Source organism: Oreochromis aureus, linkage group 7, assembly GCF_013358895.1.
Source record: "Oreochromis aureus strain Israel breed Guangdong linkage group 7, ZZ_aureus, whole genome shotgun sequence".
Lineage (NCBI taxonomy): Eukaryota > Metazoa > Chordata > Actinopteri > Cichliformes > Cichlidae > Oreochromis > Oreochromis aureus.
Genome location: NC_052948.1, coordinates 57012474 through 57026209, shown reverse-complemented (window position 1 = coordinate 57026209; position 13736 = coordinate 57012474). Strand labels below are relative to the sequence as shown.

Below are 13736 nucleotides of genomic sequence, written 5' to 3'. Positions count from 1 at the left end.
CTTTTCCCTTGCCCAGTGGTCTGCTTGTGTTGTTAACCTGACAGCCAAAAAGCCCTGTAAACTGCCAATCGTATTACAAATGAAACCAATCACAACATTGTTGTCCCTTCAGGCTGTGTGCTAGCCAACATTAATGCCTTAACCCGAGTCCTACATAAAGAACAAATAGAGAAGGTGCCAAAACCCTCAGACCGGTCAGAAGATCGTACTCAGTCTAAAAAGATCAGTTTTGACTTTGGAAGTAACTTGTCTGCTGAATGGAAAGATTGTGTCACAAAAATGCTTAATTCAATGCCAGAACTGTTTTCACAGCATGAGTTAGATTTTGGACACAGAAAAAATACACCACCACATAAAGCTTAGTGTGGAAACACCTCCAAGAACTACTCGACATTGGAGTGATATGAGAATCTGAATCTCCTTTTGCCACCCCAATCGTAGTTGTCAGGAAAAAGGATGGGTCTGGTAGTTTGTGCATCAATTACAGGAGGCTAAACCTCTAAACCATAAAGATGCATACACACTCCCCAATCTAGAGGAAGCATTTTCAGCTCTGGCAGGGTCAAAATGGTTCTCAGTCTTGGATCTCAAGTCCGGATACTATCAGATTGAAATGTTGGAGTCAGACAAGCAGAAAACTGCCTTTGTGTATCCCTTGGGGTTCTGGGAATTTAATAAGCATTTCAAAGGCTCGTGGAGCGGTGTATGGGTCTGATGAATCTTAAGGAGGTCCTCGTCTTTATTGATGATCTCATTATTTTCTCGTTATCCCTCGAAGAGGATGAACAGTGCCTGAAGAGAGTCCAGTTGAAATTGAAAAGGTTTGGCTTGAAATTAGCACCCGGCTGAGATATTTAAATATCTCGGTTAAGTATTTCAGCCATGTAGCATCAGAGTGTGGAGTCGAAACAGATACAGAGCCCTCACAACTTGGCCCATCTCCACCAACTTTAAGGAGCTAAGGATCTTTTTTGGGCTTTGCTGGGTATTACCGGGGATTCATCCAGGACTACTCTAACATTTTAAGGCTATTAAATGAGCTAACAGCCAGTTACCCACCAATAAAAAAGGGGAAGAAAAGATCCACAAAGCAATAAAGGTCTGTATACCAAAAGAGCCATTTGGCCAGAGATGGACTCACAAATGATCTGTTTGAACGTTTCTTGACACTTTTAAGCTTATCTCAGTCCCAGTGTTGGGTTTTGCAGGCCCCAAACTCCCATATATCCTCCACATGGACGCTAGTACCATTGTTCTCGATGCAGCTGTTTACCAACTTCAGGATGTACGGTTGAGGGCCTTAGCGTTTGCTAGCAGAGGACTTGATCAGTATGTGTGAGTGTGATGTCTGCCGGAAGTGTAGACGTGAGAGGGCAGCCCCTCTTATGAACATTCAGACAGGTAGTCCCCCCGAGTTACTCTTTATAATTTATCTATGTATTGAGCAAGAGCAGTCTAACACAAAAGATGTATTAGTTATGATTGATCACTTCACTAAGTTCGCAATGGCTGTCCCTACACCCAACCAATGAGCATGCACTGTTGCAAAGGCCCTCTGGGAAAAGTTTATTGTTCATAACGGTGTTCCAGACAGACTCTTAAGCGATCAGGGCCCCGATTTTGAATTGAAGTCAATAAGCAAACTATGCAAGATTGATGGCATGAAAAAGATATGTACAGCACTGTATCATTACAGAGCCAGTGCCGTTGGGAGGTTATGTAGGATGCTCCTCCAAATGCTTGGTACTTTGAGTGACAATGAAAAGTTGCATTGGAAAGAATATGTAAAACCTCTAGTACATTGGTTCTCAAACTTTTCACAATGAGTTGCCCAACTCATAAAATATATGGCTCTTAAAATACCACCTTTATGACCAACATTAAAGTACAGTAGTCTAGGCCTATTTAACACCATATACAGTTTACACGAGACAATTTTACTTCTTATATGAACTTCATTTATTTTAACTGTCATAAACAGGATGTGACAAATGATAATAATAACAACTGTACTGCTTTAAAACATTCACAGCAGGTGGGATATCCGGTCTTTAAATGATGACGTATGAACCCTGCTTCCGGGTCCAAACTACTCTAACGATGTGACGCGTTAAGTTCAAAGCTATTATCTAGTTTTGCTTCTCTCTGTGAATGTTTGGTTGTAGAAAGTCAGGGCTTAGAGGTGGTGCCATTTCGTGCTCCTGTGGTGTCATCTTGTGAGATCAGTCAGCATATTATTTTATCTTTCCATGGTTTATTTGCAGTTTTTATGAATTCACTGTAAGTAAAACATGTCTAACATTTACTGTGGAAATAGTTTACAATGTTTTGTAGAAAGCTATACTTTATTTTGTTGAAAAAACGTTTTTATTCAGAATGTTTTTTAAATTGTAAACATTTAAACTATTGAGATTAACACTGAAGAAGCATTTAAACCAATGTGAAGATTTTTACATACTTCACTATTTTATTTTCCATTGTAAACAAGGTTAATGTTACAAGCAGTACTTTTATGTTCTACCAAATATTGAAGTGTAATTATTTGAAAACTTGGTGTGTCCTGTGTCACTGTTGTTGACAGGTCAGGGTTTTTTTTTAATTGTATTAGATGGATTCCACACCCTTTCGACTTTCAAACCTTTGTTGAAGTCTCATTCATTTCACTGCTTCTGTACATAGCCAAACCTTCTGGTCCAAATCATTTAAACTCCTTTACAAGATTTGGTGAAGTAAATCAAGTTAAGGTTTTTTTTTTTTAAGTAACTATAGTATTACATAAGCAGCTTCTACCATTGACATTACCCTTCATCAGCCACTAGATTTTTACTCCCAGATGGCATGGATGTAATTAGTGTGCCAAGTATGTAAGTGTAAGTACTGAACATAAGTTAGCAATAAAGACGCTGCAAGAGGTTTTTAGGGGACTTTTGCCTTTCATGATTTTTCCACTTTGAAATGGTTTACTTCCAGATTAGATTTCTTTTTTATACATCAACACTTTTTGGATGCTGTTGTCCTTGCTGGGCTTTCCCTTCCCATCACCAGGCAAAACTTGCACCATTTGTGTTTTTTCTGTTGCCACGACAATGACTCAGATGGCTAGTAGGGAAGGGGGGGGGGTGAAGGGGTAAAGTGAATTCGGGGAATATTGTAGTGTTGCTGTGTGTCTGCATGGGTCTGTTTTGTGTAGTGTAGAAACTGCTGCTAAGGTTCAAAATGTGTTACTTAAACATTAGATTAGTTGGTGATCGCATTTAAGGTTGTGTGTAAGATCCTTTCAGTGGGCTAATCCAATGGGACTAGTAGCAAAAACCACCCGTGCTGCACTTCTTCCAATCCTTTATCCTGTATTTAGTGGTGACTCAAATCATTAAGTTACAGATGACATCCACTGAACGTGACACAATGAAAACAAACACAAATAGAGACCGTATCATTGCTTTTGCAGGGGGGCAATGAAATGAACATAATATACAGTATACAAAAATCCAAAGAACTGGGGTTTATAATGAATCTTTTTTAAAAACACATAGATGTAAATAGTTGCTGTATGTGTGACAATGTTGGTGCAATGTTTTGTTTAGATTGGCCCACTGGTTAAGGAGGAGATGGTGTCCATACTGTACAAAGACTATCATCATTATAGTAAGATTGCTCTCATTTTGTTTGACTACTGTTTTTCACTCTCCTGACTCCATGCTCTTCTCAGAATCACCGACTTCGGGACCACTGGATGAAAGCCTGAGTGACCTCACAGATGTGGCCCCGTCTCGCAAGCGGCGCTTTCGTCACCTCAGGGCACCAGAGGCTGCAGTAAAGCGACCAAACCCAGAGACATCTCAGAGAAAGAGGTATGAGTGTCTCTGCGCTTCCTCATTCACATCACGATCACTGTTGGTTGTGCTGCAGTACTTTGTTTTGTATTCAGAGTAGCTCCTCCAACTTAACATTGCTGCCTTTATAGTGTCAAACACATCATCTAGGTCTGTTGAAATGTGTTCACATGTGACAGGGAGGGACAGCTCCACCTGAAATAACACATTCTATATCAATGAACTTGATTGTCATAATCCACACACACACCTCCCTCTATTGCTGAGGAACTAAAAGCAGAACACAAAGAGCTTGATCTGTTTTTCAATCATTCAATGTCCCAGTCCTTTCTGCTGTGTCATATTTTCATTTCCTTCACATCCATCATCCCTTCTCTTCCTAATCTTACCCAGGGGCAGATCTAGAAGGGTGGCATGGGTCACCCTAAAATGATCTCTTTACACCTAAAGTGCCACCCTAGTTTTGCATATGACAGTGTTCTTTATTAAAATAGGACATCATTAACACTTTGAGCGTAGCTACAGTTAACAGTGAATATAAATTCTAAAACTGAATATATTGCATAGTACCCCCCCCCCCTCCACAATTAACAAGTGGTTCAGCCCATAGTGCAGACTGGCTTTTTTTTTTCTAGTTTTCAGTAGCAAGTGATGCCTATGATTGTGCCAGAGCACATTTTGAACAACACCATGGGAATTTCAGATTTCACACAGGTGGTTGGTTGTTATACTCTGGAAATGGAATGAAGGTGAGTGTTATTAACCCTCTGGGGCCCACGGACACGCTGCACCTCCAAATCACATGACTGATATAAGCTGACTTTAAGCTGCAACAAGCTGCAGGCACGCTAAGTCTCAGCCGGTGTTTAAAGTTCTGACTTCAAAGTATACACCGGTTTTTAAATTTTAAAGACAGGCCACTAAATCCAGAGTTATGATTAGAAATTATATATAGGCAATGCTTTTTTTCTAAATACTATTGTCATGTTTGTTTGTTTTTTTATTATTTTTTAAAAAGCATTTTCTAAGGACAGCGTGAAAACGGTAAAGAAAAAAAATAGCCACCTATTTCCTATTGGTGGAAAAATGTACCATGTTGACCAATTTAAAAAAGTCAACACGTGGGATTTGGTTGTTTAGGAAGAGGGGCAAGTTTTGGGAGTGACGGAGAGTCACAGAGAGACAGAGCGAGCGAGTGAATACGACAGAGAGAGATCCAGATGAACAGAATCAACCTTTGGAGATTTACTTACCTGGATGATTGAGAATGCATCAAGATGTAGTTAGTGTGTTGTGTTGTGTAGTTATGTAGTATGTATGTAGTGTTGTGTTGTGTAGTTATGTAGTTAGTCTGTTGTGTAGTCGTTGTTGGAGTGGTTTGTGGCAAACAAACAAATTTTTTTTTACTGGCACAAATAATTTTGCCTTATTGTGACACCTGATTGTTCTCATTTTAGTTAGAGTAGTATTTTTAAATGGTTGTACAAAATTTAAAAAACCCAAAACGCCAGGTGTATTGGCTGCATTTTTAGATAAATAGTTGTATATGTTTACAAAATGTGTGCATAAGTTTTCAAAATGAACAATTTATATTTGTATTTCAAGTTATAAAAATAATTTACCAAACATGTCTGTGGTTTTTACATTAAAAAAAAACTACTACTTGGGTTTTATGTCTTTTGTGTGATTTCAGATGAGTTACAGTATGTCAATGAAAAAATAACTGTAAATTCAGACACATGAAGTTGTGCTGAAAAGAATGATACCAAGCAAGGCAAAGCAAAAAAATGAAATGAAACAATTTAAAGGAGAAATACAAATGTAAAATCAAAAGGAGTCAAAAAAAGCCAGATATATTTTGGACCTCAGAGGGTTAACCCAACAAATCATGAAAATTTTTGGTCATGACAGTGCAAATTTCTGACATTTTGTGTAACAATTTGATTTTTTTCTAACAAAAACAGTGTGAAACTCAAGTTAGAATTGTGTTTGTAAACCACCCCATGATGTGTAGCTTTCTGGATTACATACTTATTGGGCTACATATTTATTTATTATACAGGCTATACAGTACATAAAATCAAAATTTGCACGTATGTAACTAAAATGTTTAATTATGTGGGCTACAGAAAATAATTAAGTTATAGACTATAGTTAAGGAAAAATGTGTATACTTACTGCATTTGTATCATTTTAACCATATGTAACCACCGGCATATGTGTTCTGAAAAAAAGGCTTTGATTTTGCCACCCCATTTGTTTTCCTTGCCACCCTAAGAAAATTTCTCTAGAGCCGCCCCTGATCTTACCCCTTTGGTAGTTACTTTAATAAAAAATATCAAACATTCACTGTAGGGAATCATCTTTATGTTGTGTTATTAAGCTCAGTGTGTAGTGGCAACTAAAGGAGACCCCCTACTGCCTTGCTTTTAATTTTTAAGGCACTTTTTTGCGTGGAAGCCACATCCTTCTTTTATATACAGTCTATGCAATGTGCAGATTTTCATAAATGTTTGTAACACAAATTTTGGATTAGGATTCAGATACGTGTGTTCACTTTTAAAAGAACGTGCTTTATTTTTACATAAGTGGAAAATATTTTTTTTCATAATCAACCCTTTTAATATCTTGGATATCAGTGAATGCCATTATTGTCTGGTTTGAACACAGTTTGGAGTGGGGGTGCTAGGATGGGGGTGGGGGATTGTCAAAGGAGGTCTACCATGTGAAGTGAGGAGCCAAAGAAACAATTGTGCAACTCTCTTCTATTCTCCTCGCTGTTGTTTCTATAGCCTCTCTTTTCAAGCTCAGTCAGACCATCACAGTGCTCTGAAAGCCCCATTGCTGCACATCCAAAACCTCACAATACCATTGCTCTTGTTCCTGTTTTGTCCATTTGCCAGCTTCTTTTGGAGGTGTCTGTTTAGAAAATATTCTTAAAAGCATGTCTCAATCTGACATTGTTTCTGTAACAGTCCCTTCCAACAGAGTAAAATATACTGTGTCCAAGTTTCTCAGATTGCCAGTGACTGTAAACCGTGCCACATGCAGATAAGTGTTGCCATCCATTTAAAGCTGCTGTCAGGATTTGGTACTGTTGCCCATTACCAGCTCTGCCTTCTCTAACAAGAAGCAGCAGTGAGCTAATGTACAGTTGTAGCTGCTGGATGTTTGATCACTGCAGTGGCGCGATAGCTGCTAAAACTGCCCCCCCTCTGAGCTGGCACACACAGCAGGAAAAGAGGCCCTTCTCCTGGTGGTGACTATTAACCACCGTTACCTCCACAGAGAAGATGAAGACCAGGATGAGGAAAAGTTAACATAGTGAAACAGCCACAAGAGAGCCACATAAACAGAAGCATGGCTGGCAATGTAAAAGAGTGCTCAGCATTTTGGGAAATTCCTTTTTGTGTCACTTAACCTGACTGTGACTACAGCAGCACCAAGCAGGTGTATAAAAACAGTCAATTTTGTATTTAACAAATCTCTGAGAATCAAATCTTTGAGAATCAAATCTTTGAGTTGATGATACTATTTTAGATGCCTGTTGCACTGTGTTCTCTTTGGCATTGTTTATAGAGTCAACTAAAGAATTTGGAATAAATGATTTTTTCAACAGGCTTCTAATAAAGATACAGTTTAATTTTGCTAAATTGTCTATGTGCAGCCACAACACTGGCTCATCTATTGAGTTAGGGCCGTTTTTTTTATACTTGAATGATATATAGATTAGAGTTCAGTGGCTTAACAGAGAAACTATTCATGTGAAATTGGTCAGGTACAAGGACTGAAAATGTGTGATAAAGCAGGCAATGCCAAAAGGAACAATTTTAAAGACCTACAGGAAGCTGGAGAACTGTTGCTCAAGAGCACTTGAGCACAAAAATACAAGAAAGTCTGACTCCTTGGATACAAACTGTGAAGAAGTGAGTTTTGCACAGTACTGCAGGCTAGCAGCTGTTCTGCTCTTTGCAGTCAATATGCATTCCTACACTAAACTAACCATTTCCCAAATTCTCATTTTTACTTCAGTAATACACATATTTCTAACCCAGAACTCTTTGTTTGATGAAACAAAAAAGGATTTCTCAGTTCCTCTGAAAATAAAGAGAGATTTTAAGTTTACTACCCCATCTCCCTCTCCTGATCTTTGAACATGTGGTTAGGATATAATTGTTTGTGTACGCAGAGGACTGTTTTCCCATGAAAGGAAACTAAAAGAAAGTTACAGTGAAATCCTTCCTCCCTTTCACACATGGACTGGTTCTGTAAACGATCAAATATCGCTCCAAGCCATCACAGATAATCACTACAAGCCATGGCACTGTGAGGGTCTCACAAGTGTTTTCATTTTGATTTATACTGGGATCAACACAGAGTTTATACATCCTTTGTCCACTGAACACAGTCCATATATATATATATATATATATGTATATGTATGTGTATATATGTGTGTGTGTGTGTGTGTGTGTGTGTGTGTGTGTGTGTGTATATATATATATATATATATATATATATATATATATATATATATATATATATATATATAGAGAGAGAGAGAGAGAGAGAGAGAGAGAGAGAGAGAGAGAGAGAGAGAGAGAGAGAGAGAGAGAGAGAGAGAGAGAGAGAGAGATACACATATATGTATATATATCTATGTGTATATATATATGTATAGATATATATGTATATCAGGTCAGGTCAGGGGAGATATCATCACCCCACCCGAGATTGGGTACAAAGCCCCAAGTGCGATAGGAGAAGGATCGTTGAGTGCGAGAGGAACTGACCTGAAAGATAGGATCATGGCCAAGCTTGAAACCTGGATCCCCGTGGCGGTTACCAAGATTACGTGAAGTACCCTCAGAAGGTCTGCTAGATGATGTTAATGCAGCACTACGGATGATACCTACAGCCACGCTTACCGAGACTAACAAGCTGATCTACAATACGGCAGCAGTGATCAGTGAGATGACTGGCTATAAGTTGAACAGCCACAAGGAGCAGTACCCTCCATGGAGAAGGAGGCTAGAGGGCAATATCAAAGTAGCACGGAGGGAGGTTAGCCAACTAACGGAGTTGCAGAAAGGTGCGACAAAGAAGGTGCATAAAAAATACAGCAAGCTGTCCATACCTGAGGCCTTGGAAACTGCCAAGCAAAGACTCACAGCCTTGGCCAGCCGTTTGAGGAGGTACACCAGAGAGATAGAAGGCAGGAGAATAAACCAGCTGTTCTCCACAGAACCACCAAAGGTGTACTCTCAGTGGCAAGGGAACAATAAGAGAACAGCACCACCAAGGCTGGAGACGGAGCAATATTGGAAGAGCATATGGGAGAAGGATGCAGCCCATAACATCAATGCTCAGTGGCTTGTGAATCTAAGAGCAGACCACAGCAAACTTCCTGAACAGTAACCATCACAGTGGCAGACATCCAAGCAAGGGCCTCTAGTATGAAGAATTGGACAGCACCAGGCCCCGACATGGTTCACGCCTACTGGCTGAAGAAGCTGACTGCACTCCACGAGCGTCTGGCAGCACAAATGAACCAGCTGCTAGTTGACGAGAGACACCCGGAATGGCTAACCGAAGGTCGGACGGTCCTGATCCCCAAGGACCCCAAGAAGGGACTGGTCCCATCCAACTACCGACCAATAACCTGCCTCAGTACTACATGGAAGCTCCTGTCAGGCATCATATCGGCTAAGATGAACAGGCACATGGGTCAATACATGAGCGGGGCACAGAAAGGGATTGACAAGAATACCAGAGGCACAAAACACCAGCTACTGGTAGACAGGACAGTCAGCCGAGACTGCAAGACCAGGCTGACCAACCTGTGCACTGCCTGGATTGATTACAAGAAGGCCTATGACTCAGTGCCCCACAGCTGGATACTGGAATGCCTAGAATTGTACAAGATCAACAGGACCCTAAGAGCCTTCATCAGGAACTCAATGGGGATGTGGCGTACAACACTAGAGGCCAACTCCAAGCCCATAGCACAAGTCACCATCAAGTGACTCCTTGCAAGGAGATGCTCTGTCCCCACTGCTGTTCTGCATAGGCCTGAACCCCCTCAGTGAGATCATTAACAAGACTGGCTACGGATACCGACTACGGAACGGAGCAGTTGTCAGCCACCTCCTGTACATGGATGACATCAAGCTGTATGCCAAGAGTGAACGAGACATCGATTCACTGATCCACACTACCAGGATATACAGCAATGACATCGGGATGTCATTCGGGCTAGAGAAATGTAGTCGGATGATAACAAAGAGAGGGAAGGTAGTCAGAACTGAGGGGATCGAGCTACCAGAAGGCAACATTGCAGACATAGAGGACAGTTACAAGTACCTGGGGATCCCGTAGGCGCATGGGGACCATGAAGAGGCAGCTAGGAAAGCTGCAACCACCAAGTACCTGTAGAGGGTCAGGCAAGTCCTGAGGAGTCAGCTGAACGGTAAGAACAAGATCCGGGCTATCAACACCTACGCCCTGCCCGTGATCAGGTACCCAGCTGGTATAATAAGTTGGTCAAAGGAGGAGATAGAAGCCACTGACATCAAGACAAGAAAGCTCCTTACCATGCATGGAGGGTTTCATCCCAAGTCCAGCACCCTGAGGCTGTACGCTAAGCGGAAGGAAGGGGGCCGGGTACTGGTGAGTGTCAGCACCACAGTCCAGGATGAGACAACGAACATCCAAGAATATGTTGAGAAGATGGCCCCAACTGACCGAGTGCTCAGTGAATCCCTCAGGCAGCAGAAACCCATGAAAGAGGAGGGAGACGAGGAACCATCATGGAAGGACAGGCCCCTGCACGGTATGTACCACCGGCAGATAGAAGAGGTGGCTGATATCCAGAAATCCTACCAGTGGCTGGACAAAGCTGGACTGAAAGACAGCATGGAGGCACTAATCATGGCAGCAACATCAGAAAGAAGGAACACGAGAAGCTGGAGAAATACCAAGGGCTCAGAGAAGAGCTCGAGAGGATGTGGAGGGTGAAGGTAACGGTGGTCCCCGTGGTAATCGGAGCGCTAGGCGAGTGGCTCCAGCAGATCCCGAGAACAACAGCGGAGATCTCTGTTCAGAAGAGCGCAGTCCTGGGAACAGCTAAGATACTGCGCAGGACCCTCAAGCTCCCAGGCCTGTGGTAGAGGACCCGAGCTTGAAGGATAAACCGACCGCAGGGGCGTGCTGAGTGGGGTTTTTTTGTTGTTTTTTTTTTTTCCTTTTCATATCTATCTATCGATCGACAGATCGATAGATAGATAGATATGTGTGTGCCTCTTAGTCTGGTTCAGTGGGAATCACAATCATGGGGAGGATTGCTGACCTGACAGTTGTGCAGAAAACCGTCATTTACAGCCTTCATAAGGAGTGAAAGCTTGAAAAAGGTAATTGCAGAAGAGGTTGGATGTTCCTAAAGTGCGGTATCAAAGCACATTAATAGAAAGTTATGTGGAAGGGAAAGGTGTGGAAGAAAAAGGTGCACAAGCAACAGGGATGACCGCAGCCTTGAGAGGATTGTCAGGAAAAGGACATTCAAAAGTGTGAGGGACCTTCACAAGGAGTGGACTGAGTTAGTGCATTAAGAGCCACCGCACACAGATGGATCCTAGACATGGGCTTCAAATGTCATATTCCTCTTGTCAAGCCGCAGCTGAACAACAAACATCAGAAGCATCTTACCTGGGTTAAAGGTAAAAAAGATCTGGTCTGTTGCTCAGTGGTCTAAAGTCCTCTTTTCTGATGAGAGCAAATTTTGCATCTCATATGGAAACCAAGTTCCCAGAGTCTGGAGGAAGAATGGAGAGGCACACAATCCAAGATGCTTGAAGTCCAGTGTGAAGTTTCCACAGTCTGTGTTGATTTGGGGAGCCATGTCATCTGCCGGTGACGGTCTACCGTGCTTTATTAAGTCCAGAGTCACCGCAGCCGTCTACCAGGACATTTTGGAGCACTTCATGCTTCCTTCCGTAGACAAGCTTTATGGAAATGCTGACTTCATTTTCCAGCAGGACTTGGCACCTGCCCACACTGCCAAAAGTTCCCAAAACCTGGTTCAATGACATTGGGATTACTGTACTTGATTGGCCAGCAAAGTTGCCTGACCTGAACCCCATAGAGAATTTATGAGGCATTGCCAAGAAAAAGATGAGAGACATGAGGCTGAACAATGCAGAAGAGCTGAAGGCTGCTATTTAAGCAACCTGGTCTTCCAAAGATGGATAGCATCCATGCCATGCTGCATTGAGGCAGTAATTCATGCAAAAGGGGTCCAAACCAGGTACTGAGTACATATGTATGATCATACTTTTTAGAGGTCCAACAGTTCTGTATTTAAAATCCTTGTTTTATTGATTTCATGAAATATTCTAATTTTCTGACATTTTTGAAATTGGGTTTTTCATAAGCTGTAAGCCATAATCATCAAAATTAAAAAAAATAACGGTTTGAAATATCTCGCTTTACATGTAATGAGTCTATATCATTTTGGTTTGACCTTTTAAGTTGAATTAGTGAAATAAATGAACTTTTGCACGATATTCTAATTTTTGGAGTTTCACCTGTGTACGTACACACACACACACACACACACACACACACACACACACACACACAAAACTCTCAATGGTCATGAGAATTTGCATATTAATAATCAAGGAACTGACCTCCCAGCCCATTTTTCAGTTTCAGTCATTATGCAAATATAAGATTGGGGAAACCTGCAGTCAGCTGAGACTGAAGAAGTCACTTGGATGAGTGACGAAACGTTTCTCCCACTGAAAACACTACGTCCAGATGAACAGAATCAACCTTTTGGGATATGCACCAGATAGGTTTGATATTGCTACATCGAGAAATGACATTATAAAACAGCTTTCAGTTTTTGATATATCAGCTGCCTAATGTGCCTTATCTACAAAGCTGTAGTCTTCAGTGGAAATGCAGAACAAAGGTTTTGGACATTATCCTTGTAAATAAAGCTTCCAGGTGGGAATGCTGCTAAAGTACTTTATAAGGAGTTCATACGCCTATGGCTTTGCCAAAGTTAACCAATTAGATATAACATGCTCATTAATGGCAGAGGCTGTGTGCCCCCACCCTCCCCTCACTCCCGCTTTCTTGCTAAGCTAATATATGTTTCTGTTGATCAAGATGTCATGCAAAGAAATGTGGAGACTCTTAGGATAAAGCACTAGTGTGACCAGCTGGCCTACATTTGTGTTTTCCTTATCACTTGTTCTCCCTTGATCCCCTCTTGATTTCTTTTCTCTGTTACCCATTGAGCTTTCATGATCCCCTTTTGTCCTCTCTTATCGCCACACTTAAACATCACATGGTGTCACCATGGTTTCACCAAGGCTGATCATTTAAATTTTGTGAGCCCTTTAAATCTTTTAATGTAGCATAGAACCGCTGTTGGTAGTCACACAAAGAAAAGAAAAATTACAAAACCAGTATTTATTGATGAAACAATTTCACGTATTGGGGGGGAGGTTCTCAGAACCTCACATGAAGATGACCTGCACCACCTGGGTTCAGGTGGCCTGTAACTTCATATTCAAACAACCACAAAGAGAAAAATACACAAGAGACACAGAAAGCCGCAGAGTCAAAATCGGAAAGGCATAACAGTGAGAAGAAAGAAACATGACAGACGCAGAAGCAGGAAACTTCTTATGGACAGGGGCGGATCTAGAGAAAGTTTCTTAGGGTGGCATGGATATCAAATGGGGTGGCAAATCAAAGCCTTTAAAAGAAAACACACATATGCAGGTGTTACATATACAGGCATGACAACAGGTGTATCACTCCTCCGGTTTTCCACCTGGAGACCGTGTTTTCATTGCATTCTGCCTTTGTGACATTCATTAGTACCCTCAC

General features: G+C 41.3%; 1 protein-coding gene across 1 annotated transcript in view; it reads left to right on the top strand.

Annotated features, from left to right (window-relative positions):
* Positions 1 to 13736, top strand: part of LOC116329322 (DNA repair protein XRCC4-like) — a 38416-nt gene that overhangs the window by 22151 nt on the left and 2529 nt on the right. Inside the window, exon 7 of the mRNA XM_031751331.2 lies at positions 3710 to 3851. Within this exon, the coding sequence (XP_031607191.1) occupies positions 3710 to 3851 (142 nt within the window). The remainder of the gene's footprint in view (positions 1 to 3709; positions 3852 to 13736) is intronic.